The following is a 26,209-nucleotide window of genomic DNA, read 5'->3' on the forward strand; positions in this document are numbered from 1 at the left end:
CCTGAACTGAAAAATATAGCAAAGAAGAAAAATAACAAAAGAAACCAAATAGAGCGCCTATACGCCAGCAGTATTAGCCCAAGCCCACCACCCCAAAATAAACAAATAAATACAGTTTAAAAAATAAATACCCCAGGACCAGGTAACTTGTTCGTGGTAGTTACTGTAAGTCCTTTTTAGAAGGCAACGCTCATTCTTTTTGGTAGAAGGTAGGCTGAGAGGGGCCTCTGTTGGCCAATATGTAAAACTACACTCTTAATACATTCTTATTACACACGTAAGTATGTGTATCCTGGTGCAGGAGGCATCAAAATGCCTTGTACAAGCACAAATTCATTAGATACTAATGCAAAATTTCATTCATCAGTTACTCTGACCGGATATTACATTGTCCGGTCAGGACCACAAACCGAATGTATATATATATAAATTTATTTGAAAATCGGACATTCCGGTTGAAAACCAAACATCTGGCAACCGCAATCAGCACTCAGCGCATCTCGTCAGTGCAAGCTTACTCAGTCCACCAATGACAAAGAGGGGTGTACCCAAAGGTTGCTAACCGACATACCATGCAGAGAACGCACATGGCTGTTTGCTGCCCCGACTCCCCGCAACAATGCAAATAAAAACTTGCATCAAGACAAACAACCTCGGGAAAGGTCATTTGATAGGTCATAGATAGTACAGAACATGACGCTTACACAGCTCGTCACAACATGTGCAGGACCTGTTTACTTATTTACAGTCTGAATGTACCTCAGTGGTTATATTTTCCGTGAATATGTACACACTTTTATTTTGACTTTCCAGAACAGAAAGAAAACCTTTCAATAATTTACAAGTAGGCGAGTTATATAAGTTATATAAACTTCATTGACCCTGTTTGGGTCAATAGACTTGGATCATATCCAATATTTTGCAGCATATTGGCAAGAGCACCGCAGTAAGACATAAATGCATATCCCTGGAGCAATGCCAGCAACACAAAAATTAACAGTAATTAATGTTTTGCCTAACGATCATGCCAAAGTACAATAATGAAACAGCTTAAGCACATAACCTTACCGTGCATCATGGTGCTCCCATGGTGAGACACAAAGATCAATAAGAGCATCTTCAATTTTTGCAGCACGCTATTTCGCGAGCACTTTCAGGATTAGATGCCGAGCGCTCGGCATTGTGGGAACTGGGACATGGGTCCTAACTTCAGTTGTGTTTTCTCAGCTGATTTTTGGGGTATGGGACCTAACTTTAAGCATGGTTCTCAGCTGATTTTTGGGATATGCATCCTAACTTTAATTGTGGTTCTTGGCTGGAAGATGGAGAGGGACATTGAGGTCCAGAAGGCTCCAGGAGCTGCATCTTGTTCCTTGCTGGGGTTCAGATGAGCCCAATGGGAGCACAAATTGGGGTGTAAGATCTGATGCCAGAGTGCAGCGGAGAAAACTGAGCGCTTGTCTCACTGGTGGGCTCTTAAATAAAAGGATCTTAAATTTTACACGAGCAGTGACTACAGGTAAGGACAGGCACCAGCAGCTTCTTCATTAAAAAGTGATCATTGCAAAAACAACAGTGTCATTGTCCAACTGGTGAAAACCAGTTCTGTGTGGTGGGAACACTGGGGGTTTTCTTCAAAAACATGGCCAGGTTCAGGTATTTGACCCAGCCAAATAAACTGTCAGTTAAACTGTCACCACTGTCTGTGTGCCAGAGGTGGACTATGAATCCTGACAGTTCACCCTTTAAATGGGCTAGTTATACTGACTGGGGTCAGTCTCATGCACTGTTCAATTAGCTTCCCCTGGTCATCTGGGAATGCTCAAGGATAAACTATGAGAGTCGTCAACAGTGTACGTATTGTTTTTGTCATTCTTTTAACAATGAAATTTTATTTTGAACACATATCAATTTTACTTTAATACTGTTTATGTCTGACTTAGTTTGGTCTTATGTTGTCATTTATTAGAAACAAGAATAATTTAGTATGCATTTCACTGGTTGTAAAGTTTTGTAAATAACTGCAATATATTGCAATATATTCTGTTTAAAATATGTAAAGGTCTTTTGTAAATGAATGTAATAAATACAGAACTGCAGGTATATCGTAACTGTATGTTATTAAGAGTTATAAGGTTTCACACTAACCTTTTTCTTTCAAAAAAGAAAACATTATGGTTAATAATGAACAAATCCAGCAGCTGGAGCTACTGTAATGTAAATTCAGGATTCTGCCTGAAATAAATAATAGCAAATTACAAAGAACAACAAAATAATCATCTTACTCAACAGGGACCAGTCTCTCCTCTGGCACATCAGCCAAATCCTGAGGCAACAAATGCCAAGGAAAAAATGGAATACAGGAACTTCGAGGTAAAGACCATTACAGTAACTCAGTCTCACCGAAGCTTTTCGGAGACGGTTCATTTTCATTTGAGTAAAAGGCTGTGCCCGTCTCTCGTGTTACATCGTATCCATATTGAGTAGAGCGTTTGCCTGTGCTTCCCAGAGCGGAGACCTTTATGACCGAGTCTACAACACCTACAAGCTGATGCACACCAACCAAACAGTGGACTTTGTCAAAAGGAAGGTCTGTCCTGTATTGACAAGTTTTCTTTTTTATTTCATTTTTTACTTATGTATCGATTATTAACTAATTTAGTCTTTGTCATTCTTTTATATCATTTATTGATTTTTATTGTTTTATTCATTTTTGTCTGATTGCTTCTATTGTGTTTATTGAGGTGACAGAGGACCCTTAGGACTCTTAGTTTAAGCCGGCTCAACGCTTAGTGGACCAAATATATTATTTATTATGTACTATTGTAAAAAAAAAAAAAAAAAATTTATGTTTACTATTTTAATGACCACTCTAGTTTAGCGGTAAGTACGGACCCCAGGCCTTAGTGTGGACACCCCTGCTCTACTGTAAATCCTCAGTGGTGAGTGTCAGGTCCAGAGGTCGTGCTGTGACACTGAGAGTGAGGCAGCTGTGTCAGTACATGCGGCATTATCCCTTCCCAGCATGCCGAGTGGGCCGGCTGTACTCACTCCACGCTGACGGTGATGGAGGCCCTGGACGCGCTGGATCAGCTGGTGGACGAGTCGGACCCGGACGTGGACTTCCCCAACTCCTTCCACGCCTACCAGACGGCCGAGGGGATCCGCGGGGAGCACCCGGATGAAGGTCAGGCCGCTCCGACTCCCTGCACAGCACAACGCACAGTACAGCGTGTTCAGCTGCTTTAGCATCGCGCACAGCATGCCTACTGGACTCTCTCTCTCTCACACACACACACTCGGTTTGTGTTGACTGAACTGTCAGAGTTGATACCAGGCTGAGCATTTTTGCAGCATTTCATTGTCTATTGGGAATAAAATGGCCGCTGGTTATCATTTAGATCAACAGCAGGGCTCTAAAACCCCTAAAGGTATCAGAACTCAACTCAAAACCACTGACTTTCTCAGAACTGGAGAATGCTGATGAATTGGTTCAGGCAATGAAACACTAATTAGGGTTGGATGGTATGGTGTCTGAATGTAATTAAAAGCCTGTAGGTATTGCATCCCTCCTGAACCAGGGTAATCCTCATCTCTTGGTACAGTACGTCCAAATGAATAATTCTTTGAGTAATAATTCTTTGCTTGGAATCAACAGCTACCATAGTAACCCGTTATAGCCACTGAACTGCACCTACTCCCTCATTTGCAGACTGGTTCCACCTGGTGGGGCTCGTCCATGACATTGGGAAGATGATGGCTCTGTGGGGAGAGCCGCAGGTGGGTAAATCCCTTCATCTTCAAAGGTGGACGTGAACAAGCCTCAGAGTTCTGTGCTGCTGGGGACTAGACCCATGTTATAATCCTGTGGTAACCAACCCTACACCTGGAGATCCACCATCCTGTAGGTTTTTAATCAAACCCTAACAACGCACACCTCAACAGCTAGAGATCTTGTTGAGCTGCTAATTGATGGAGTCAGGTGTGCCAGATTACGGTTGAAATGAAAACCTACAGGATGGTACATACCAGGGCTGGTTGCCACTGTTATAATCTATGCGAGAAACATCCTCAGTTACTATGAGAGAGACGTATCCCTCCCTCCTTATTGCATGCAAGATAAACTTCATCTTAAGACAGACAAATCTAATCAATGGCTGATGAAGTCATTTACAGCAACACCAAAATGAAAATCATCACCACCTTTTATAAATAATTTACGTTTATTATCCCTCTAAAAGAAGGGTAAAGGGTCAAACTTTATTTGTAATAACAAAAACCAAGGTTGTTTTGAATGTGCTAGTTTTTGAATGTACCCCTGGTTGGCAGTAGATTGAATAGATTCATACAGTAAATGGTGCATTTGGCTTGTGTATGTACCCCTGGTTGGCAGTAGATTGAATTGGTCCCTACAGTAAATGGCTTGTGTATGTATCCCTGGTAGGCAGTAGATCGAAATGGCCCATACAGTAAATGGTGCAATTGGCTTGTGTATGTACCCCAGGTTGGCAGTAGATTGAATTGGTCCCTACAGTAAATGGCTTGTGTATGTATCCCTGGTAGGCAGTAGATCGAAGTGGTCCATACAGTAAATGGTGCCATATGCTTGCGTACTGTATGTACCCCTGGTTGGCAGTAGATTGAATAGGTCCATACGGTAAGTTCCTGCGCATGTGTTCCCCAGTGGTCGGTGGTGGGGGACACCTTCCCCGTGGGCTGCCGGTTCCAGAACTCCATTGTTTACAGAGACTCCACTTTCGCAGACAACCCGGACGATAGAAACGCCGCCTACAAGTACAGTCCCCTCTGCGCACTGCAGCACAGCTCCTGCATTTCTCCACTGTTTGAATGGCGGTCTTCCCAGGCGACTGGGGAAGAGCCCTTCGTGACAGTAACCAGCGTTTTTTTTGCGCTGAACTCACCCCCCCTCACGCTCGCCCTCCACAGCACTAAAAACGGGATGTACGAGCCCAAATGCGGCCTGGACAAAATCTTCATGTCGTGGGGCCATGATGGTGAGTCTTTTTTTTTTTTTTTTTTTACAGTTTGAACAAGCTTCCATTTAAAAACCTCAGGTTTGAACCCAAGACCATAGAGCAGCATAACCACAGGACAACAAAACTGTACAATGAGAACTAGCTGTTCCAGTTGTGATGCAGTTCTGTGGTCTATGGGTTTAAAACCGAAGTTTAAACTCCAGCTAAGCACACTGCAGTTGGTCCACCATGTCTCTGGAACTACGATTTTTTCTTCAATCCTCTTTTCCACTTCAGCAAAGCATATTGCAAGCCACAAGCGCCATCTAGGGGTTACAGTGAATATGACCACACACTCCGGTCATAATGCTCCTTTAAACCGTGGAATGATTAAATCTCACTGCTGTTTCACATTCCTTCCAGAATATTTGTACAGGGTACTGAAGTTCAACAAATGCACAATCCCAGAGGAGGTAAGTACATGGAAAAAGCTCACTCCTTTCCCTTCCACTCCCCCAGGGATCAAGCACAAGAATAATAATCTTCTATAAATTACACTTACATCGAGTAAGCAGACCAGAAAACATAAAAAAACTCTGTTGTTGCTTCACATTTGAACCTCTCTTTCTCTCTCTGATGCCAATAGGGTTTGTACATGATTCGGTTCCATTCCTTCTACCCCTGGCACTCCCATGGAGACTACATGCACCTCTGCAACGAGAAGGACCTCCGCATGTTGCCCTGGGTCACCGAGTTCAAGTACGTACAGATCCGGGGGTCGAAGTTAAGCCATTTCCACAGCTGTGCCTGCACGACATTTCTTAGTACACTGCCTACTGCTATAGGCTGAGCTATAGGCTAGCCCCCTAGGTAGCCCCTATAAATTGAGTTAGAGGCTAGCCTGCTAGGTAACCCTTATAGGTTTAGCTATTGGCTAGCCTGCTAGGTAACCCCTATAAGCAGAGTTACAGGCTAGCATGCTGGGTAGCCACTATCGGCTGATCTGGAACCTAGCCCTTTAGGTAGCCATGCCCCTTATCATACATGCATGTGCTAGTGTGGATTTTTTCCCCCACAGCAAATTCGACCTGTACACCAAGAACCCGGAACTGCCAGACGTGGAGAAACTGAAGCCGTACTACCAGTCCCTCATCGACAAGTACTGCCCAGGCAAGCTGCACTGGTGAGGGGCCATCCTGAAAAACAGCTGCTGTGTGGAAGGACGACACGCTGACATGACCAAGACCAGGATTCAAACCGCTCCAGAGGCGTTTCTTTGCTTCAATTCAGCTTCTCAGCCATGTCCTGGTGAACAGGCCACGCAATGAAATGGCTGATGTGTACATACCATTAATCTGCAGCTACAGTACAGTACCTGAGGACATTCTGGAATACTGCAAGACCCAATTAGCAGTGAAAGATGCTGTACCCTCCATCATATACCCACCAATCAAATCAGGGATAAGGAGCAGCCTTCGAATAACAATAGAATGCTTAAGTACACTTGAAGTTTAATACAACTATATACACAATTATGCTGCCATATAATATTTTGCCAGAAAAAAAGCTCTATACTTTCAAAATGAACTCCTGATGGTGTAAGAAATGGTACTCAAAGCTTTAAAAGTTTTAAAAAGAGGAAAGATTAAACATTTATAAAATGATTATTCAGGCAGATGAATGTCGACAATACTCCAAATCTTTATTATAAATAGACGATACAGAACATGAACACGCTGACTTTGCTTATCTGTATCTAACTAGATTAATTAAGGGGAAAGAGGCATTCTGATATGTGCATAGTGGGCAGTGCAGAGTTCTATAAAGTAATAATAAAAATGTTGCATAAAGTTTTGGTTTTGAATTTGGAAATATCATTTTCATGATGGTTCGTGAAAACTGTAAACAAACATACACACACACGCGTCTCAAAGAGATGCACATGTTGACACGATTTGAAAACTTGAAAAAAGGCCACAATATGAGAACTATAAAAGACTGTAGTAGCCTAATGGTGATCAGTGTATACATGGTGTCTCCGACATCATAATGTTAAGTCCTCAAGCCACCTTTCTGTGACACAAATATTGAATACCCTGGGAAAGCTAATAATGCGCACAAAGGTAAATTTGAGGTAATGAGAGCAGCACACAAAATGTGCACCCAATCCTATGACGAGAAATGATTGGTCATGGTATTTGTTGTGCACCAATCACTGGCTGTGTTATTAGTTTTGCTGAAAGGTTTTGCATATGCTAAAGGTCTTAGTAAATGTATGCCTAGAATACATAGGGAGTTAATGCCTACTCTGTACACAGCAGGTGAAGTGAACGTTCATTCCCCAGGGCAAAAGCATCCTTAACAACACTCGCAAAAATAGTGTTCACAAATCTCTTATGTGCACATATGCAGTGTTAGCAAATACCACCATGATAATTCTAAGGAGTGGTTCTCACATATTTATAACAGCATACACTCCTCATTAGAGTTAAGGTGCTTTCTGTTTGGTGTGAAGTGGGAAATGATTTGGTCGAGAACAATGCAAGAACTATCTCCTTGCTTTGCAAGTCAGTAGACAACGCTGCACTCGAGTATGATTGGCACAGAAGGCTCATCATATGGCACTTCGGCCAATCAAAGAGCACCATTTGTGTGGCACAAAGACATCGGCAATCCTCACGCGCTACAGAAGGCGCGTTATACAAAATCAAATATGTCAAGCCTTCCATCCAACTACTACACTTTCTGCTGATAATTCCCGTAAGACCCACACTTACAGCACGCCTTGCCCAGAGCCGAACGGTTGAGTCTGTGAGGCATGCAGTGCATCTCTAAGGCAATGAAAAGGGTAATCCAAGCCTCTACCGTTCACACGTGTGATTTTACAACAGAACCACAGCCCGGTCGCAGGAAGGCACCGTGTCCCAACATACTGGGGACATCCTCAAATATTCATAAAACAGGGGGGGAAATCATCTGTAGTGGACTATCGATTACCTTATCTGACACTATACCACACATTTTGCCTTTCAGTCAAATTAAAGATTTTTATGTGGTTAAGTCTAAGAAAATTCCACATATTTGGCTAAGAGAACATCTTAATTACCACTTATAACAGCACAGAATCTGTGTGAAAAAAAGCAATATATAATGTAGCGGGGAAGGCAAAATCATTTTAAAGAAGGCCACAAGCTGACAGAAGAATATGTTGTGATAGCTGTAAGTAATTATTTCATACAAGGCTGGTTAACTGTGAAAGACTGGATACAAAAAAAAAACACTAATTGAGAATTCTGCCATCTGGGCTCAAACAGACAGATACTGTCTTATGATGCGGGCAGATCTTACAGCGAACTCAAAATCAGGAAGTGTTTGCATCCAATGGCAGCGCAGAAGAGACTCCAAGATTAACTCAGTGAAAACCAGCAGAGACCTTCCCCACCAGGGCGGACAGTCCTGTTCAGAACTCTTCACCAGCTTACTTGTGAACCTGGAAAAATATCCCTCAGTGTAACACACAAATATATAATGCACACAGCGGATGAAGATACAGTAATGCGATTTAGGCACTGCGGACCTACTGCTCTTACCTTGTTAAAGGTCAAAACAGAGATCTAAGCCAGCAGCTCTTTTGAAGTGCTGCTGTTGCTCTGACATTCAGAAGAAGCGTTGGGTGCAGTATGTCTGAATTAAACAGTATATGTGCAATATCATGACCCAGACACACAGGAGCGATAAGTGCAAAGCGTTTTTAAGAATGCGGTTTTGTGTTAAGGACAGGAAGTGACACGGAGCCGGGGCGCCACCTTTCATTTGGGCAGAGGAAGCGGCGACCGCCTCTCGTCTGCATCTCTGCCTGGCAGAGGACCACACCCACCCGCTTCACTTCCTCTTCCTGGGACTCCTGTCGGAATCGGCCGCCCTCTCCTCAGAGTTGTCCTTCCTGTCGGGCCTGGCCTCCTCGCGGTGCTCCTTCCTGTCGGACGAGGCGGCGGGCGGGTCCTTGGGCCTCTTGCTTTTGGGCTCGGCGGAGGCCGGTTTGGAGGGTCCGGAGAACAGCACCTTGAGGAGGCAGATGGCCACGCCCGTGGCGAAGAGGGACCAGAGCACCAGGGGCCCGGACAGGCCCTGGACGTGCTCCCGCACCAGCCTCAGGGCCTGGGGGACCGGGGCGTCCGGCGTCTGCAGAATTGGCCCTTTGTCCTTCAGAAAAGCGGAACACAGTCATCAGCTGAGCACATGTACACTACAGCACACACAGCACACACACAGCACACACACAGCACACACACTACAGCACACTACAGCACACTACAGCACACACAGCAGGGCCCCACAGCCACTACTTCCGTAGTGATCATATCAGATCACTGTAATCATGAATAGTGGTGAACAAGGCCTTGCACCACTAACTGTTACCTTCACTCCCAGTTCACTGAGCAGTTTCTCTAAGGTAGGGTCCCCCAGGTGCACCGTGGGATAGAATTCCTCCACATACTTTCTTCTCCACCACTGCTGAGGTAGAGACCTGTCCCAACACAGCATCGCAAGAAGCACCGGACAATCAATCAGTGTGATCAATCTCCCCTGCAACACCACTAGTTCCCATGGCAACAGATGACACAAAAAACACTGATCTAAATTATGATCTGAACGGGATGGTCCACAGCTTCCAGAAAAAAAGATTTCTTTACTAAAAGGCAGTGCAGTCCTTCATCCCAGCCAACACAAAACATTCTCAATGTTGCTGCCATGCAGTGGCAATGTCACAACACTGACACAACATTCCAGTAACACTGAGAGAACGTTTGGCGATAGCTGGGTCATTATGCACAAGCATTTTGACAGGAGAGCTCTGAGGAAGACGCTCTGTTTAACAGTGCCAGGACAGGACCTCGTCCTGCTTCAGATTGTAAATGTGGGATTTAGGCGTGCGGTCCTGGTCCGTGGCGGTGGATGAGAGCTGGGCTCCTGGGACAGGCCACAGCAGCGCGGGTGCGAGCGAGGCGGCGAGCCCTACCCGTCCTCGCTGGCCTCGGTGAACCAGTACTTGTAGAGGCTGGCGCGGATGAAGGCCGGAGGCTCGCGGGTGAAGGGGTACTGCGACTCCGGCTGGACGAGCGCGATCACTGGGGGGGAGGAACACAGGAGGGCACGGGTTATACCTCACACCTCTGCGTTTATACCTCACCTCTGCGAGGCTGAGGCCTAACACTGAGGTCGGCAGGGCATGGTAACGGTTAAGGAACTGGCTGTGTAACCGGAAAGCTGCAAGTTCAATTCCCAGTTAGGAAATTGCCATTGTATTCTTGAGCAAGGTACTTAACCAGCATTGCTTCAGTATATACATCCAGCTTTACAAATGGATACTATGTTAAAAATTTTAAATGCTGTGTCCACATTAGCTGGTACACAGTTAGCACCGGTCCCACCAATCAGAGAGCTGGAGACTCACCGTCCTTCTTGCCCTGCAGTAGCCGGTGGACCAGGCTGGTGAACCAGGGGCTCTGCGCGTGGGGGCCCAGGGCAGCGAACCACATCTGCCAGTCCAGCCGGGGCTGGTGGGGGGCCACAACCGGGGGGGGCCCACTCACGTTCCCGGGTTTGAACATGAACTCAATCTCCTGAGGGCAAAAAGGACATGGGGGGGGGGGGGGATGACCTCATTAGAACCCTTCTGTGACAGTACACCCTCTCCATAGGGGTCTGCAACCCTGATTCTCCAGAGACACAGGGCCTGACAACCGCCAACCAGGTCTGACCCAGGACACCAGGTAAGGCAAGTAGTTAACCAGTCAGTGATCAATCATGCGCTGAGAAATAGTGAAGACCTGGGAGATGACTCCATACAGACACCTGATCCAGGGCTGGAACAACTGAACTACTGTAACAGAGGTGAAGATGACCTGGGAATCACTCTAACTCACGCTCGCACTCGCACTCGCACTCGCACTCGCACTCGCACTCACTCATACACACTCACACACACACACACACACACACACACACACACACACTCACACACACACACACACACACACACACTCCTCTCACCGTCCACGTCACTTTGTCCATGCTGCCCTCGATCACCACCTCCGGCCGGCCGCCCACGCCGGTCATCCTCCTGAAGAGCCCGTAGGAGTTGACCAGCTGGTAGCCGTCCACCGCCTCGTACGCCTGCCGCACCGCTGGCCAGATGTTGCTGTTGGCCTCGTACTCGAGGAACGTGAAGGGAACCTGCGGACAGGCCGGATCAATCGGGCCACAGGGGAAGGCCACAGGGTCAGGCTTGTTCGCCCAGGAATATCAAAACAGGTCCATCTGAGCTCAGTGCCCACAAGGTGCAACACTTCATTAATTTTAAATTTTATATAACCTTTATTAAAGCAAGGTAGTCACACTGAGGTTGACATCTCTCTTGCAAGTGCGCCCTGCAGCCAGTATGTCTTTGGACTGAGGGAGGAAGCCGGAGTATGCAGAGGAAACCCGCACAAACACAGGGTAGAATACGCAAACTCCACACCGAGGCCAGCCGGGATTCAAACCCACAACCTCCTTCTCGCAGCAGTGGCACCCGACGGTGTTTCAGCGGGATGGGAGGGGGGCCCAAGGGGCCCGAGGGACTCACCACGCTGAGGGCAAACATGCCGGCGGCTGCGGTGGCGAAGATGGCCCACTGCACGGTGGCCCACAGCTTCCAGAAGAATCCCCTCACACAGGCGCACCTTACGGACAGAACACACGGACCTGTGTCAGAGCACAGCCGCACACGCCCACCGCACGTGCCCATGACAACCGCACACCCCCCACGACAACCGCACACGCCCCAAGACAATCGCACGTGGCCATGACAACCGCACATAGCCTCGACAACCAGCTTTGACACAGGTAATCACACAACTGCTGTTAGTACAGCAAACGTAGTTAAATACACACACAATCTCCATGAATGAAAAAAAAAAATTTATTTTACTTCACAGCACATATTAACATGCAGACACGTCTAAAGTAACAGTGCCTGTTGCCATAAAATAGCTACATGTCTTAGTGTAAGCCGGTATTTAAACAAACACAGGGCAAGCAGAAACGATAAGAACCTCACCTGAACATGGCAGTAACTACTTCCCAGGTCAGAGAGAGCACGCCAATCCAAATGCTGGGCGGAGTGACCATCTTCAGGAAGTGGTTAAACTCGTGGTAGGTGAAAGCTGGAGAAGCAAAGAGCACAGGTTCATGCGATGGCTGTCACTCTACACCAAACGGTCTCACAGGCGAGCTAAAAGCAACGATCTGCACAACTCTGTGACCTCCACACGTCTGAACACAGTAATGCAAAAAGAGACTCCTCCACCCCAGCGCTGCAGCAGGCGTGCAAACGCACACATACCGGTTTTTGAGGACACGCTTTTGTTCTTCCAGTTGATGTCCAGCTGAAAATACACTTTAGCCCCATAGATGATGAGCGCATAGACGCCCAGCTCAACCAGGACAGCAGCCCACGACAGAAGGGTCTCAGGCCAGCCTGCTGACAAGAAGAGAGAGGAGTTCTGCATCTTTTCATGTGCATTTTTAATTCCTATGGGGAATATATGAGAACACTTTTGCGTCTGTTGGGTCTAGGTTAATAAAAGAAAATATACAATTGCCAGTTGCATTAAATACTAAAACTTGAAAAAGGACTTTGCACGCTTCACAACATTTATCAAAAGATGACTGGCCATAACTACTGCTTGCAATGAACCCAAACTCCAGCATGTAAAGGGAGAGACATCATGTTTTAATTGAATTGCCTTTAATGGCATGCCCACGTACACACAGCTAAATTTATATGGTGACACTCTGAAAGCCAGAAACCAAAGACTAATTTTACATAGCCCCTGGGGGTGGAGTTTGCCAAAACTAGTCATACGATGCCTTTGCCAGGTTCTTGTCCCATGCAGTACCCCAGTCCAACCACGTGGGGGAGCCGCCTCACTGTTTGGAATCAGCATACAGGCCCTTTAGGGACAGAGGCTTCTGCCAGGCTGGCAGAGGTGAGACAGGGTAGAACTCCACTGCGTTCAGTTACCATCAGTGATTGTGACATCAGCATTAGAATGTTCAGGCAAGAACATTCTAATCACGCACTTGAGACGCTGCACCATACAGGGTTAATCAGACGGTGTGCAGTTGAACGGGACAGGCCTCCAGCATCTCTGTCTGAAGCTGAAAGGTGCACGGTGAGGTAAAAAGACACCCGTGCCCTTTCCACAAGGCCTCCAGAAACGGCAGCCGTCACAGGGGCCTTACGGCGCACATTCCAGACAGCTTGACAAAACTCCAAGACCCACCCTCAGCAGCGTGTACCCGCACGCTCCCATTCACTCCGCAGACAGGCTGAGGGACAGGGCCCCAGGCCAGTGAGCCACGGCGGATCTGTCTGAAACCAGCGGGACGTTTCTGCCGCTACCTTTGGCCTTCTTCCTCTTGCCGCGCCCGAGCCAGGAGCTGACGGCCTCGTCGTCCAGCAGGGAGAAGCACAGCATGACGGTGAGCAGGTTGAAGAAGTTGTAGTTTCCCGTGACAATTATGAGCACCTGGAGGAGAACCTGCAGGCGAAGATCAGGGGGAAAGGTGAGGTCACCCACAGCCCAGCGCTGCTCTGTGAGGGTGCGAGGCGAACAGGCGACGCCACACACCTGCAGGTAGAAGGCACCCAGCCGCAGCCGTCTGAGAGGGGCGAAGAAGAGGAAGGAGACGGCGATCTCGATGACGATGGTGCCCACCACACTGAGCTTCTGGAACCACACAGGCAGCTGGTGGGCGTACCAGGCCAGAGGGGTGGGGATGCACTGGGTCTCATAGTGATACGTCACAGCTGGGAGAGCACAGAAACACACAGAAACACACACACACACATGGACACACACACATTTACAAACACATGAACACACAAGCACACACACACACACACAGACACACATGGACACACACACACAGACACACATGGACACACACACATTTACAAACACATGAACACACAAGCACACACATGGTTAAAAAAAGCTTCTAACCCACCTCTGTCCTTCTGGCACAAAGGCCCTTACCTGAGCAGTTTTACACAGTAAAGAGAGAGATCTACTTGTCAGGACAGGGGGTTACATTCAAATTCCATTCCCTCCTCTACACCAGTTACCCCCCCTGCACAGACCCCGCCCCCTTCGGCTCCCACACCGTCTGCACACGAGCCCAGCAGGTGAGGCCCTCACCTGTGAGACCCCACCAGGTGGGGCAGCGGCTGGTCAGCTTGACCACGCCCGAGGCGAACATGAGGCGGAAGAGCAGCCAGCGCAGCAGCCAGAAGGTGATGGAGTCGTGCTGCTTGGAGGGCGACTTCCGCCCAAACAGGTTGAGGGGAGCGACCAGGATCGCCAGGAAGCCCGTCTCTAGCAGGAGGCTGTCCCTAAACACACACACACACAGACAGACAGTCAGACACACACACACACACACACACACACACACACACACACAGACAGTCACACACACACACACACACACACACACACAGACACACACAGACAGTCACACACACACACACACACACACAGACAGACAGACAGACGGACAGACACACACACACACACACACACACACAAACAGACAGTCATACAGACAATCAGACACACACACACACACACACACACACACACAAACACGCACACACACACACACACACACACACACACACACACACACACACACACACACACACAGACAGACAGTCAGACACACACACAAACACACACAGACAGACAGTCAGACACACACACACACACACACACACACAGACATGCACACAGACAGACAGTCAGACACACACACGCACACACAAACAGACAGTCACACACCCACACACACACATGCAGGCATGCACACAAAGACAAACAGACAGACAAAGTCAGTCCAACAGACAGTCAGACACACACACACACACACACACACACACAAACACTCACAAATTTCACCAGACCTGCTTTTCTACATCCACAGTACTATGCTCTCCCAGCCTCTCCAGCACACACCCTGAATTTTAGTGAAGGGCTTTGGGGGGGCTGAATGGCGCGGGTTCCGCTCGCGTACGGCGCAGCGTGGCGGCAGGAGCACGCGGTGATTCAGGTACGCTCTGTACAGCCTGACCCCGCCCAAACCCCCCAGGCTCACAGACAGAGACACCTGCTCCAGCACCAACAGCGCCTCTGCCTAACACCCGGCCTGATCTCTCACCGTGATTAAGATCAGGCATTTTTGCCTTGCAAATAACACTCGACAGCAAATGCACTGATGAACTACATTTCCCAAACTTTTAATGATGCTGACCTGTAATAAAACTGCATTGCAAACACGCTGGATGATATGAACTTTGCATGCGAGACTTCTTAAACCAGGAATTTCATTGAGCCTGCACTTACTCACAACTACTGGACCTTACTGTTGATCAATATCTGGGCCTGAGGTGTCATTAAAGGAAAAAGGGAAAACCTTGAACTTACCACTGGAAGTAAAGGAAGACCTGACCAACCTGAAAATGGAGACTGAGGTTAGGATTGACAGTTTGAAAGCTTTGTGTTTTTACATAACATTTTCGTTTGGTGAGAGAATGGGGAGAAATGCAAGAGCACCTGTAATACAATAAAACACAATTGCAAACACAAACACAAAGGGGCCTATCTGATCCGTACGTGTTGCTCTATCCACACAAACCCCACTGCAATGCTGTGGTACAGGCACTGAAAGTGGACCTCCTCCTCGACCCAGTCCGTCGCCTCGCCTAACCCTGGGTTTGCCTGGCCTGCAGCCAGCATTGTCGGGCTGGTAATTTCCCCGCGTTGGCTTCAAAGACCTGCGTCACATGACCGGTTGCGCAGCTGAGGAAAGAGTGGGAGTGCAGAGACTCCTTTTTTTCCCCTTATTTCCCTTTTTCTCAAAATATGTCATAATGAGTCAGTCATCGCAAACCCAAACGGCAACAAAAAAAAAAGTCCCAGGGAACTAATATGTCTGTTACTAGGGAGTTATTTATTTTAAAAATAAAGACAATTGAGTTGCGTTAAGCGCGAGTCAAACGTTATCTAAACGTGTTTGTGTCTAATCGGGTGCTATAATCATTACACTAGACATTTTTTCTGTGCAATACACGTCTCTCAAATCAGATTTAGTGAGTCAGATCGTGTAAACAGGGGAAGTGTTTTGTTGTGGATTCCAGCGGAGAGAAACAGCCAAAGCACTTTTCTGGTCGTATTTTTTTTATGGTTGCTCTTGGCAGCCAGTGAGACAGTGATCGAGCAGAGACGTGTTCAGCATGAAGATTTGGGAGCGGCGAGGGGGGGCCACACACACACACACACACACACTCTCTCTCACTCACTCACACACCCCCACACTCTCTCTCTCTCACTCACCTGATAGAGGGACAGGTACAGGGCCCACAGGCAGGTGAACACCATGCTGCTCCTCAGGGCCTCCAGCACCATGGCCCCGAAGGCCAGCAGGGCGCCCAGCAGGCAGAGCAGCTCCATGGCCTGCTGGGTGTCCAGGCCCAGGTGGGGGGCCAGCCACAGCAGCGTGGGGGAGTCCTGCAGCTGCTCCAGCAGGGGCTTCCCGCTGTAGCGCATCTGCCAGCGCGCGGGCAGGATTCCCTCGTTTCCATAGAGACCTGGTAAAGGGGGGGGGGGGGGGGGGGTGAGGAAGACAGAGGAGCAGGGGTTTACAAAAACGCATGACTGCGCATCCCACTGTAATCGCTCTTTCTGTTTTCTCTTTCGATGTACAGCGAGTTAGAGGCCGGTTCGCTGAAAGGATGAGAGGATTTTTGAAAGCAGGGCTGATGGGTACATCAGCACATGGGGACAAAAGTTTCTGAAGTGTCTGAAGCTGAAGTCAGCAAACAAACTGCAGGTTTAGAGAGTCGGGGATCCCAGGACAAGCGCACTGCCTTCCTAACTCTTTGTCTTTCTGCTGCCTCCGTGTTTCAACGCACCCCCAGTCTACAAAACCAGATCCATTAAGGCATCACCACAGCTTGTGTCATTAGGGAACTACTGCAAGGCCAATGGATGGGAGCCACACACTGACCAAGCACAGATCACAGAGTCACAAAGAATAAGTTGTGCCAAGTTAGTCAAAAATGTACAGTGTGGTTATGCTGTTGAAAGAATCACTGACAATGTAACGCAGCTGCATAATTTCTTTCTTTCAAACTGAGGGGAAAGGCACATTCTAGTGCAAAAGGCATGTTTGGGGGGTGTCACACTACAAAGATTAAGTGACCTTTACGGTATGCGGACAAGCCGTTGCAGATTATTTAAGGATCAGTGAGTCTGCTGAATCTGTGGTGCAATGGTCCGAATGCACAAGCACAATCTCTCACACTCTCTCCTCCACCCCCTCCACCCTCCACCCCCCCAACCCTAACCCTAACCCCCCCCCCAACAAGGCTGCAATTCAATAAAAATGTCAATTTGTACTTTTCTGAAAATGACATAATTGTAGTGCAAGTACTTCATGCACAGACAAAAAGATGCATGCCTGAAGTAGAAAAAACCCGGTCTGCTTTAAACTGGACCAGTCCAAGCAAGCCTAGTCTTGCAATATAAATACTAGAACACAATCTTAGAAGGAAATGCAAAAAGGTTGGCCGAAGACCCTGCTCCAAGGTCATGCGGAACACCAGGGGGACTTGGGCTTGAGCTTTCAAAGAGCAGCACGAGAGGGGCTCCTAAAGGTTTACCTAATGCTTGAAATTCAAAACTATCTCGAATGAATCCACGTTTCCCAGGTCTCTCCTCGTAAAAGACTAAGGGCTTATCACTTGATGATAAAATGTATGAAGAAGCAGCCCAAGTGGTAACAGGTAGATTTCCTCCGAACCAGGTTACAGGACCAACTCTCGACCTTGTTGACTAGAAAAATCTCCATGAATGCATTCACCACTGAAGGCTCTATGAAAGTAACGTCAGAAATAATCTGGTTTCACAATGTGACTCGGCAGTCATGGGCAAGGCTCCAAGCCACAGAAAGGGAGGGGTTCCTGGGGAGGCTGCCTGTCAGAGAGGAGCGACTTCAGCCGCAACTCACGCCGCTAAAATCTACGACTCTCTAAAACATCATACCGTGCCCACCGGGCCGCGGGTAACGTACTTAAGGTCGCACCAACATTTCACCAGATCTAGCAATCTTAACAGCATCTTACAGATAAACGTTAATGAATAACCAACACATGCAGTGGTGATTCGTCCTATGGACCTGCAGATACACAATGCTGAATATCTTTGCCAAATTCTGTATCTGTATTGTAAACTTGACTCAGATTGGAGGGGCACTGTGACAACTTCCTGTTGGCAGTGTTCATTCCAGGCAGCATACTCAAGCCAACTGCTCAACACCACAAAGGTGGTGTGAAACACTGAAGTTAAGGTTTTACTGGCAACTTTTTAGCATTAAGCTTAAATGTTTTTTTGTCAAACTAAAAGTGTCTTGTGCGACAAAAAATGTTGCAATGAAAATGTTTTCAAAATTTTTTATTGAGGGTCCCTTGAAGTGTAGGTTTCGCCTTTGAGGAATATATGGCTGTTGATATTAAGACCAGCCACTAGTTCTGTGACTCATGCGACTCATGTTCTCTACAGGGAGACAAAAATGAATTGCCGGGTCTTGGGGAGATACTGCATCCGGTTTTGGATACAGTGACTCTCAGTTCATGTGGTCTGCATACAGGAAGATTCAGCATAGCTCACATGAAAGATTAGGAAATGTTACTTTAAATCTCACATCTACAGCTGATGGTGAACGCTTTACATCACATTACACGCGGGTCGGGCTGTTGCTCAGCGTTACGTTTAGTTAAGTACAGTTGCTCGAAAAAATGCTTTAAAATACTATTCGAAAGTTAAATGATACTAAAGTGATGAACAGCCATTAACGCTACACACTACTAAAATGGATCACGCTGCTCAAAATGTTTGCACGTTGCATACTGGCAATCAAAGTAACTCCATACAGATTTACTGATTTAAATATTTTTTTAACGTGTTTAGCCATCGGAAAACTAGACGCAGGACCCCTCATCACCTGCAAAACTTCCATGCTAATGCAAATTTCCTACGACGTTGCAACAGCTCGGTAGTCCATACTTGCGGTAGTCAGCTATTGCAAACCAGTAAAAAATCGGAATAAACCTCTTACCCGGTATCTGGACGTAAAGGGATGCGAAAGCAAACAAGTAAATAACAGACATGCTCCACAGAAACATGTGTCTCGGTAGCCTAATTTCCCCCATGTTAAAGCTTTCGCTGCGTGAAGATCTGTGCAAATTTCTTATCTTTAATATAAAGCCACGTCGTTTACGAACAGGTCCCCCAGTCCTGGAAAAGTGGAAAACGCGAAGGCGTGGCTTCTATTTCCTAGACCTGCGCAGTACTCAATCTTTTGGGCGCGCTCAGCAGTGCGTTTTATATTATGTGCGGTCACCATGCGTTGCTGCTGCTTACTTCTATATTGTTTAATAATATTGTCATTAGTATAATTATAAAGTATAATTTTGCAGTCATGATTTTCAAATGCATGCAAGAGACTTGCAAAACATAGTTCTCAAAATACTTAAGGTGTATTGGGCACGTTTTACAGTGTGACAGTATGTTGCAAATATAGCCTACTTATTGGACTTTTTGAAAAATATGATCAAACGTTTTCACAGCGATGTATTTTGTAATTGTACAGTAATATAATTCGTTGCATAAAAATGGTACAAAAAACTTCAGGTCCCAGTGACATTGGTTTAATATTGCATTCACTGTAGTTTGCTAGCAAACGTCCTGATCCTAATTGCAAACGCTAAACCACCTATTTTTGTTTTAACTTTGGAAGTTAAACAGAATTTAAATTTGTTTTGTGTTTTTTAATGTTTGTTTTACGTCAGTAAGTTCCTGTTATACTAGCATAGCAGACAAAGTAGCCAGTTTCAGCAGTTGTTTGCAGTTAGTTCCGGAAATCATTTTGTAAATATCTAGTTTGTACTTCGGCTACAGTTACAAAGTTCCGCAGTAAAGATGGTTCCAGTTCAGATAGTAAATTAGCTTGTCCTGGACGACAACGTTATTTGTTTTAAAGACAGAGAGGCCCGTCTATTTGCCCGGTAGGTATAGTCAGTGAGAAGTTGATGATAATGAAATCGGGTAGTGCATGCGCAAGAACTGTATATTACAGTTCCCCAAAATCCGACGTGGAATAAGATCAGAGACTGTAGTGGGCTAGGTGTCTCCGCCTTCGACAAGCCAACTAATAAAATGAATGAATATTTAAGATTTTTTTTATTTATTAAGTCATTGCATGGGGTGGGGGCATTGTACCACACTATAAAACACTTAAATGCATGCGGGTACAGTGCTGTCAACACAACAAAATATTTCTGTAGAAATAAGTGTCTTAAACACAAAATTTCAACCAACAAAGAAAAACAATAATAAATAAATAATTGTATAAAGTGCATATATTAAAAACTCAAGGGATTTACGAAGATGCTAAGCAAAATACAACTACCAGCGTGTGCGTAGAGAGGTGCCATCTGCGTACAAATGCTGCCACCTCCTGTTCAGAATGCGAAGTACACCACAGCAATTCTACTGTGTATCACAGGCCACATTTCTTATAATAATACAAAAACCAAATAAAAAATTTTTAAAAACAATGTTGCAGATCATTAAAAAACAAAAATAAATAAACGTCCCAGGCCATAGTTTGCAGCACACCTGGTATGTGTACATACACATTCAAATCGACAAAGCCTGGTGTTTGCAGTATAAAGTGTGTACACCCAAGCCAACGTACAGCTAATGTGACGTGTTAGTTCACGTAGCCTGTTTCTGTGGTCATTTCATAGCATGCTAGCATTCGTACTCCACATTGCTGGCCAGCTCACTGGAGTTGATCCTGTCCCCGAGTAGTGCTTCAAATTTGGAGTTCTGCTCTGTGGTGAAGTGGTTCTTCCAGTCCCCAACAGCGCCTGAGAGGACACAGATAAATACGTTAATGAATAAATCAAATTTTAAACACTCAAGTAAAGTTAGTTTATGCGGACAAAGCTCACGTGAAGATGTTACTGAATTCTTAGCACATTATACCAAAGAAATGTTTCGGTCATTTCTCATCATTAAAAAGGGAGGCAGTTAATAATAATAATAATAATAAGAAGAAGAAGAAGAAGACTGAATGAGGACACCTCACCTTTCCTGAAGATGAGCTTCCTGTCGGATGTCAGGGCACACACGGTGTGGGTAGCTTCCGGCTTCTCCCTCTCCTTCTCTCTCTCCACCCTCTCCTTCATCTCTCGGAAGGAGGAGCGCTTGGCGATCTCCCTCGCCTGCTCCTCGCTGACCCTCAGCCCCAGGAATGAGCTGATCTCCTGCACGTATTTCGGCAGGTCCTGAGGGGGAAAAACGTTTACACCGTTGAGTTTTTGAACGCACTGTGTTTACTATCTGGAAAACTTGTTGGCCTTCACCCAACGTTACTGACTGCAGCCAAAACTGAATTAGAATTTTATTATGAATGAACCTTATTGCTTAATTATTTAAAATTAAAAAACATGAGACGTACCTTTTTCAGTGACTCGTAGTACACAAAGAGTGTATTCCCATTGGTCTCAGCCCTCTCCCAGCTCAGGAGGTGGTCGATCCAAGAGCCGTACACCACTGCAAGAAAGTGCGTGTGTTAAAACCGCCGCCAGGCTACATGCAACATCACAGCACATCGTTCATTCTTTTCCTTTACATTTACAGATTTAACTTTGAATTCGTAGCACAGGTACACACCTTCTCCGTTCAGGAACAGGTCCAGGAAGGTGCCCCACTTCTGCACGGTGGGGAGGTGGGGGTTCTGCTTGTAGTAGTGAAACATGGACACCGCGGTGTCTTTGGGATTTCTGATCACATAGATCACCTGGACAGACAGGTACAGAACGCACTCTCGTTAAGCAGGTAAGACACAGTGCAACATCAGGACATAGAATTCTTTAACCCGTAAAGGCATGAAAATAAGTTTTTGTCCCACTAAATTAATTAATTTTCTTTTTAAACGTCCATTGCTTCAGAAATGATATTTTTGCCTTACATTATCATCAACCCTCCTGTTTCACTGTATGGCAATGCACTCTCTCCCTTGGCTCACCTTGCAGTTCTTGCTGTGGACCTGGCGGGGCACCATGTTTTGGGGCAGGTGTGTGGGGATGACCCTGGGGCTGGGCAGGTTCCTCAGCTCGCAGAGCTTGGAGGGGTCCTGGAACTCCAGCGGGGGGGTGAGGGTCATCTGTCCCGCCGTGCAGCAGTACAGGTTCTTCAGGATCTCCACCAGCCAGTGAGTGCCTGAAAGGGCCAACGCAGCGGTTAGAAAAAGTCTTCTGAACATAAACTCTGAGCGCCAGAGATGGGGCTCAACACTCAAAAGGCAGATATTTTAACTTAAATGAGCACTTTTTAAAATACAAGATGCAGTGAGGAATCTATTAAAACTACAAATGCTATTAAATGCTATTAGACTATCAGAGTGTGGAATAGCCTGCCAGATCACGTAGTAGAGGCAGAAACTCTGGAGATTTTCCAGATCAGGCTTGATACGGTGTGAGACACTATCTAGTCTGTTGGTAATGCACTAGGTACAGTTTAGTTGTGGAAGACAGCGAGCACTGCTGGGCTGAATAGCCTGCTCTCGTCGTTACATTACACCATGCTATGCTACGTCACATCAGACTGCACAGGTCAGGAGCGTATTTACCTGATTTGGGGTAGGAGACGAGCAGCACGTCGTCCTCTCGGGCCTCAAAGTCATCGAGGGCGCTCAGCTGGTCGATGGACACCCTGGTGGGGAAGGGCACGCCCTTGTAGGAGTGGATCAGCTCGCTGTTCTGAGGCATCTTCAAATGGAGGTTTTTTGTTGTTTTTTTTTCCTGCGTACAAACCGGCGTGTGTCTCTCAATCAGGTCACTAGCGAATGAGCGTCTGTTTGTCTGTCTGTCAGGTCTTCTTCTGGTCACCAGTGACTGTCAGTCAGTTTTCAGCTGCAAGGGCAGAGGTGTGATCTCCAGAGGAGCCCGCACCTCCTTTTATACCCCTCTGGGCCGGGGCAAAAGGGGAACCTGCTTGGCGTGAGGCAAACAGCCACTTACGCGAAGGAGGTGTTGTAATTAACAAGGGCTGATGACTGGAAACGCGCCAGTCCTCTTTCCACTCATTTTCTCACAGGCTTAACAGACGCTAACAAAAAAACTGATGTAAGAAATCCCCCGGATGGTACTTCTCCATCTGAGAGGACCCACCCTTCCCCCATCCCACTCCTCACCACACCAATGAAATGCTTTTGAAATATCTGTTCAAACACCTCCTATTGGCTGCCATGCAATGGTAGTTTCACACAAGGGCATGGAAGGATGTCTAAATAAGGCTTTCATTACCACAGTGATCTTTACAAGATGAACAGCTATTTAGTAAAATATAAATATGTCTATTTAATGTTGTTATTGCGACATGGCTCTGTACAAGATGCACAGCTATTTAGTAAAATAAAAATACCTGATAAATACACAATCATTATATTACCAAGGATACCCAGACAAGGTTAATTGAATCAGAAAAGAATAACATACATAATTTATAAAATGTGAAACTATATTGTTATTATATTATTATAATAACTATTTATTATTACATATTATCAATATGGAATATTGTATATAGTATAATTATTAATTGTAGTGCACTTGTAAAGATTTTGTAAAATAAAAGCACTTTATAAGTACATTTCATTATTAATAATGATAATAATAATAATAATAATAATAATAATAAGAAGAAGAAGAAGAAGAAGAAGAACAACAATAACAACAATATTAATGTTGTAATTATTGTTTCATATTATTATATGTGTACATATGTATTATTACAAGTATAATAGATGTAAATTAAAATGAATTGAACCTGAAAAACAGGAAGGAAATAGTACGTCATGCTGGACTATTTCTTTCACAACACGGTCAGGTTGTTTACACACCCAAATGTCCATGTGCTGAGAACTCAAGCAGAGGCGGAGAAAAAGGAACAGTGAACCATTGCATTACTGTCCATTGCATTACATTACAGGCATTTAGCAGACGCTCTTATCCAGAACAGCTTATACAAGTTTTCACATGGCATTTTACATTGTATCCAATTATAAAGCTGGATACATACTGAAGCAGTGCAGGTTAAGTACCTTGCTCAAGGGCACAATGGCAGCGTCCTAGTGGAGGGACTTAACCTGTGACCTTCAGGTTACAAGACCAGCTTCTTCCCCATTATACTACACTGCAGATCATCACCCATATATAGCGTGGGTTTTGTCACTGTGTCATCCAGTTTTAATTGCACGGTACACGCTATTATTAACGCATTACTCTCAATAGCTGGACATTGACCGGTCCTAAATTCAGTTAGGCTGTGAAATCCGCTGGAGGGAAGAAGTGCAGCATCCCAAACGACCCTCTGCTTACACAGGATCATCTCCACAGTTCGTGTTGCTCTGACATGGCTGGGGCGCAGGGGGACTGCAGGGCGAAGCGAATTCATATTTACTTATTTATTTATTTATTTATTCATAATGTTTTATTTTTGTTGTGCGGTCTCATCACATGTCTTCCTCCTCACAGCTTTCAGTCATTGTGTGGGCAGGATCTACGCAAAACCCGGCCAGTGCACTGCCTCCTACATGGTGTAATGGTTAGGCAACTGAGCTCGCTTGCATTCTTTTGAATTTCGAGTCAGTTGAATGTCAATTTAAATACTGTGATTAAAAAAAAAAAAATCACCAATCTAAAATACACTGTAACCTTGAATCTGAATGGTGTGAATTAATTTTGATGTCTTGAATGATCGTCGGAATGAGAAAAATGATCATTCAAGACATTATAAAATAAATCCACACCACTCAGATTCAAGGTTCCGGTGTATTTGAGATTGGTAATTTCTCCTTTAATTAAAGGCATTTAAATTAGCGTTCAGATTTGCATATTTAATTGCTGTTGCCAGAGTGATGCTCAGGTGCATATGGTGGCTTGATCCCGCAGTCCTGACAGAGCTGCTGAGGTGAAACATCCAATCTCTGCCACTAGGTGGCACACCCATCTTGTGAATTCCACAAATCCCCACTGACCGACAGAAACTGTTCAGAGTTCAGTCAGCAGGGATGTGTACTTGGGGTGAACAAGGGGGCACATGGCATACCTGCCTTCACTGTGCTAATGTCAGCACGCAGAAAAGATCAACATGTACACATGTACTGGCCAAATGAGATCACAAAGAAAGACACCAACATTCTAATCCCATCCTGTAGTTACTCTGCCATAGTTTCTTCTGTCTTCATGTTGTTTTCATATTGCCCAGCTATCTCTCTCTCTCGCCATCCCCCATAACTCCTACAGGTCATGTTTTCTCTCTCTCCCAACTTCGCAAGCCTAAACCCCCATCATCACTCCCACCCCCACCCCCACCAGCCTTCGGCCTGCTGATCTGGTCAGTAGCGCTGTACCACTAGGGGGAGCCATTTCTCCATAACACTATAATCCCCGGGGAGTCCATGACTCCCTAAAATGCTATTATTTGTTTCGTGGTTCAGATTGAATAAGAGCTGCAGTATTAAATAGTGGCAGAATGATATTAGCCGAAACTCCCAGGCTGCAAAGTGGCTTTCTAGAATTACACACACGGACCAATGAAGGCTGGCGGATGAAGCACGTGACCATTTAATGCTCCCGGCCACAATTTCAAAATCAGGGAACAAATAAAACAGACGGTAATGTGTAGCATCTTTCAAAATATAAAAAGGACTGAATGAAAAGCACTTGCAATTTAAAAAAGCCTCACAAAATAAGACAAAAAATATGAAGCACACCCCATTTTTACACAAAAGAAAACATTATTGAACAATGTATCAGCAGACCTTTATTCAGTTTGAGCTGAGTAACTGGATGCTTGAGAAGCCATGGCCACACACACGGAAAAAAAATTCTTCATTGCATACACCTAAAATGTTACTTCAATCTGTTACACCAATACATTTTTTAGGTTTTCTCAATTGAAAAGATTCATTCACATTTTCAGTTGAGAATACCTAAAAAAAAATATTTAAAAAACTTTGGGTTTATCCACTGAAACATTCTTCCCATAAAGAGA

General features: G+C 45.7%; 3 protein-coding genes across 5 annotated transcripts; 1 reads left to right on the forward strand and 2 right to left on the reverse strand.

The window, feature by feature from the left end:
- The first annotated feature begins 1,697 nt into the window (after nucleotides 1-1,697).
- miox (myo-inositol oxygenase) lies at nucleotides 1,698-6,826 on the forward strand. Its single transcript, XM_035402022.1, has 10 exons — nucleotides 1,698-1,853; nucleotides 2,293-2,373; nucleotides 2,510-2,590; nucleotides 3,025-3,187; nucleotides 3,713-3,780; nucleotides 4,685-4,794; nucleotides 4,948-5,015; nucleotides 5,400-5,449; nucleotides 5,623-5,735; nucleotides 6,055-6,826. Exons 1-10 carry the CDS (start codon nucleotides 1,836-1,838, stop codon nucleotides 6,161-6,163), a joined length of 861 nt encoding a protein of 286 aa, XP_035257913.1. The 5' UTR covers nucleotides 1,698-1,835; the 3' UTR covers nucleotides 6,164-6,826.
- lmf2a (lipase maturation factor 2a) lies at nucleotides 6,658-19,422 on the reverse strand. 3 transcript variants are annotated; one of them, XM_035402020.1, is made up of 15 exons: nucleotides 19,200-19,422; nucleotides 16,418-16,671; nucleotides 15,509-15,537; nucleotides 14,225-14,418; nucleotides 13,655-13,833; nucleotides 13,426-13,564; nucleotides 12,364-12,501; nucleotides 12,079-12,184; nucleotides 11,605-11,701; nucleotides 11,031-11,213; nucleotides 10,432-10,600; nucleotides 9,997-10,105; nucleotides 9,396-9,504; nucleotides 8,854-9,179; nucleotides 6,658-8,466 (listed from the first exon to the last, which is right to left on the reverse strand). In XM_035402020.1, exons 1-14 carry the CDS (start codon nucleotides 19,291-19,293, stop codon nucleotides 8,859-8,861), a joined length of 2,121 nt encoding a protein of 706 aa, XP_035257911.1. In that variant the 5' UTR covers nucleotides 19,294-19,422; the 3' UTR covers nucleotides 6,658-8,466; nucleotides 8,854-8,858. The 3 variants fall into 3 exon arrangements, with proteins under 3 accessions (XP_035257911.1, XP_035257912.1, XP_035257910.1); XM_035402021.1 differs by having other exon boundaries at nucleotides 6,658-9,179; nucleotides 12,364-12,498; XM_035402019.1 differs by having other exon boundaries at nucleotides 6,658-9,179.
- An 882-nt stretch (nucleotides 19,423-20,304) lies between these two features.
- LOC118218742 (sulfotransferase 6B1-like) lies at nucleotides 20,305-23,093 on the reverse strand. The gene is made up of 6 exons (XM_035401387.1): nucleotides 22,782-23,093; nucleotides 22,179-22,372; nucleotides 21,824-21,950; nucleotides 21,609-21,703; nucleotides 21,237-21,435; nucleotides 20,305-21,015 (listed from the first exon to the last, which is right to left on the reverse strand). The coding sequence occupies exons 1-6, from the start codon at nucleotides 22,918-22,920 to the stop codon at nucleotides 20,897-20,899; spliced, it is 873 nt and encodes a 290-aa protein (XP_035257278.1). The 5' UTR covers nucleotides 22,921-23,093; the 3' UTR covers nucleotides 20,305-20,896.
- Between the last annotated feature and the right edge of the window lie 3,116 nt (nucleotides 23,094-26,209).

The sequence above is a fragment of the Anguilla anguilla genome, chromosome 19, assembly GCF_013347855.1.
Source record: "Anguilla anguilla isolate fAngAng1 chromosome 19, fAngAng1.pri, whole genome shotgun sequence".
Classification (NCBI taxonomy): domain Eukaryota; kingdom Metazoa; phylum Chordata; class Actinopteri; order Anguilliformes; family Anguillidae; genus Anguilla; species Anguilla anguilla.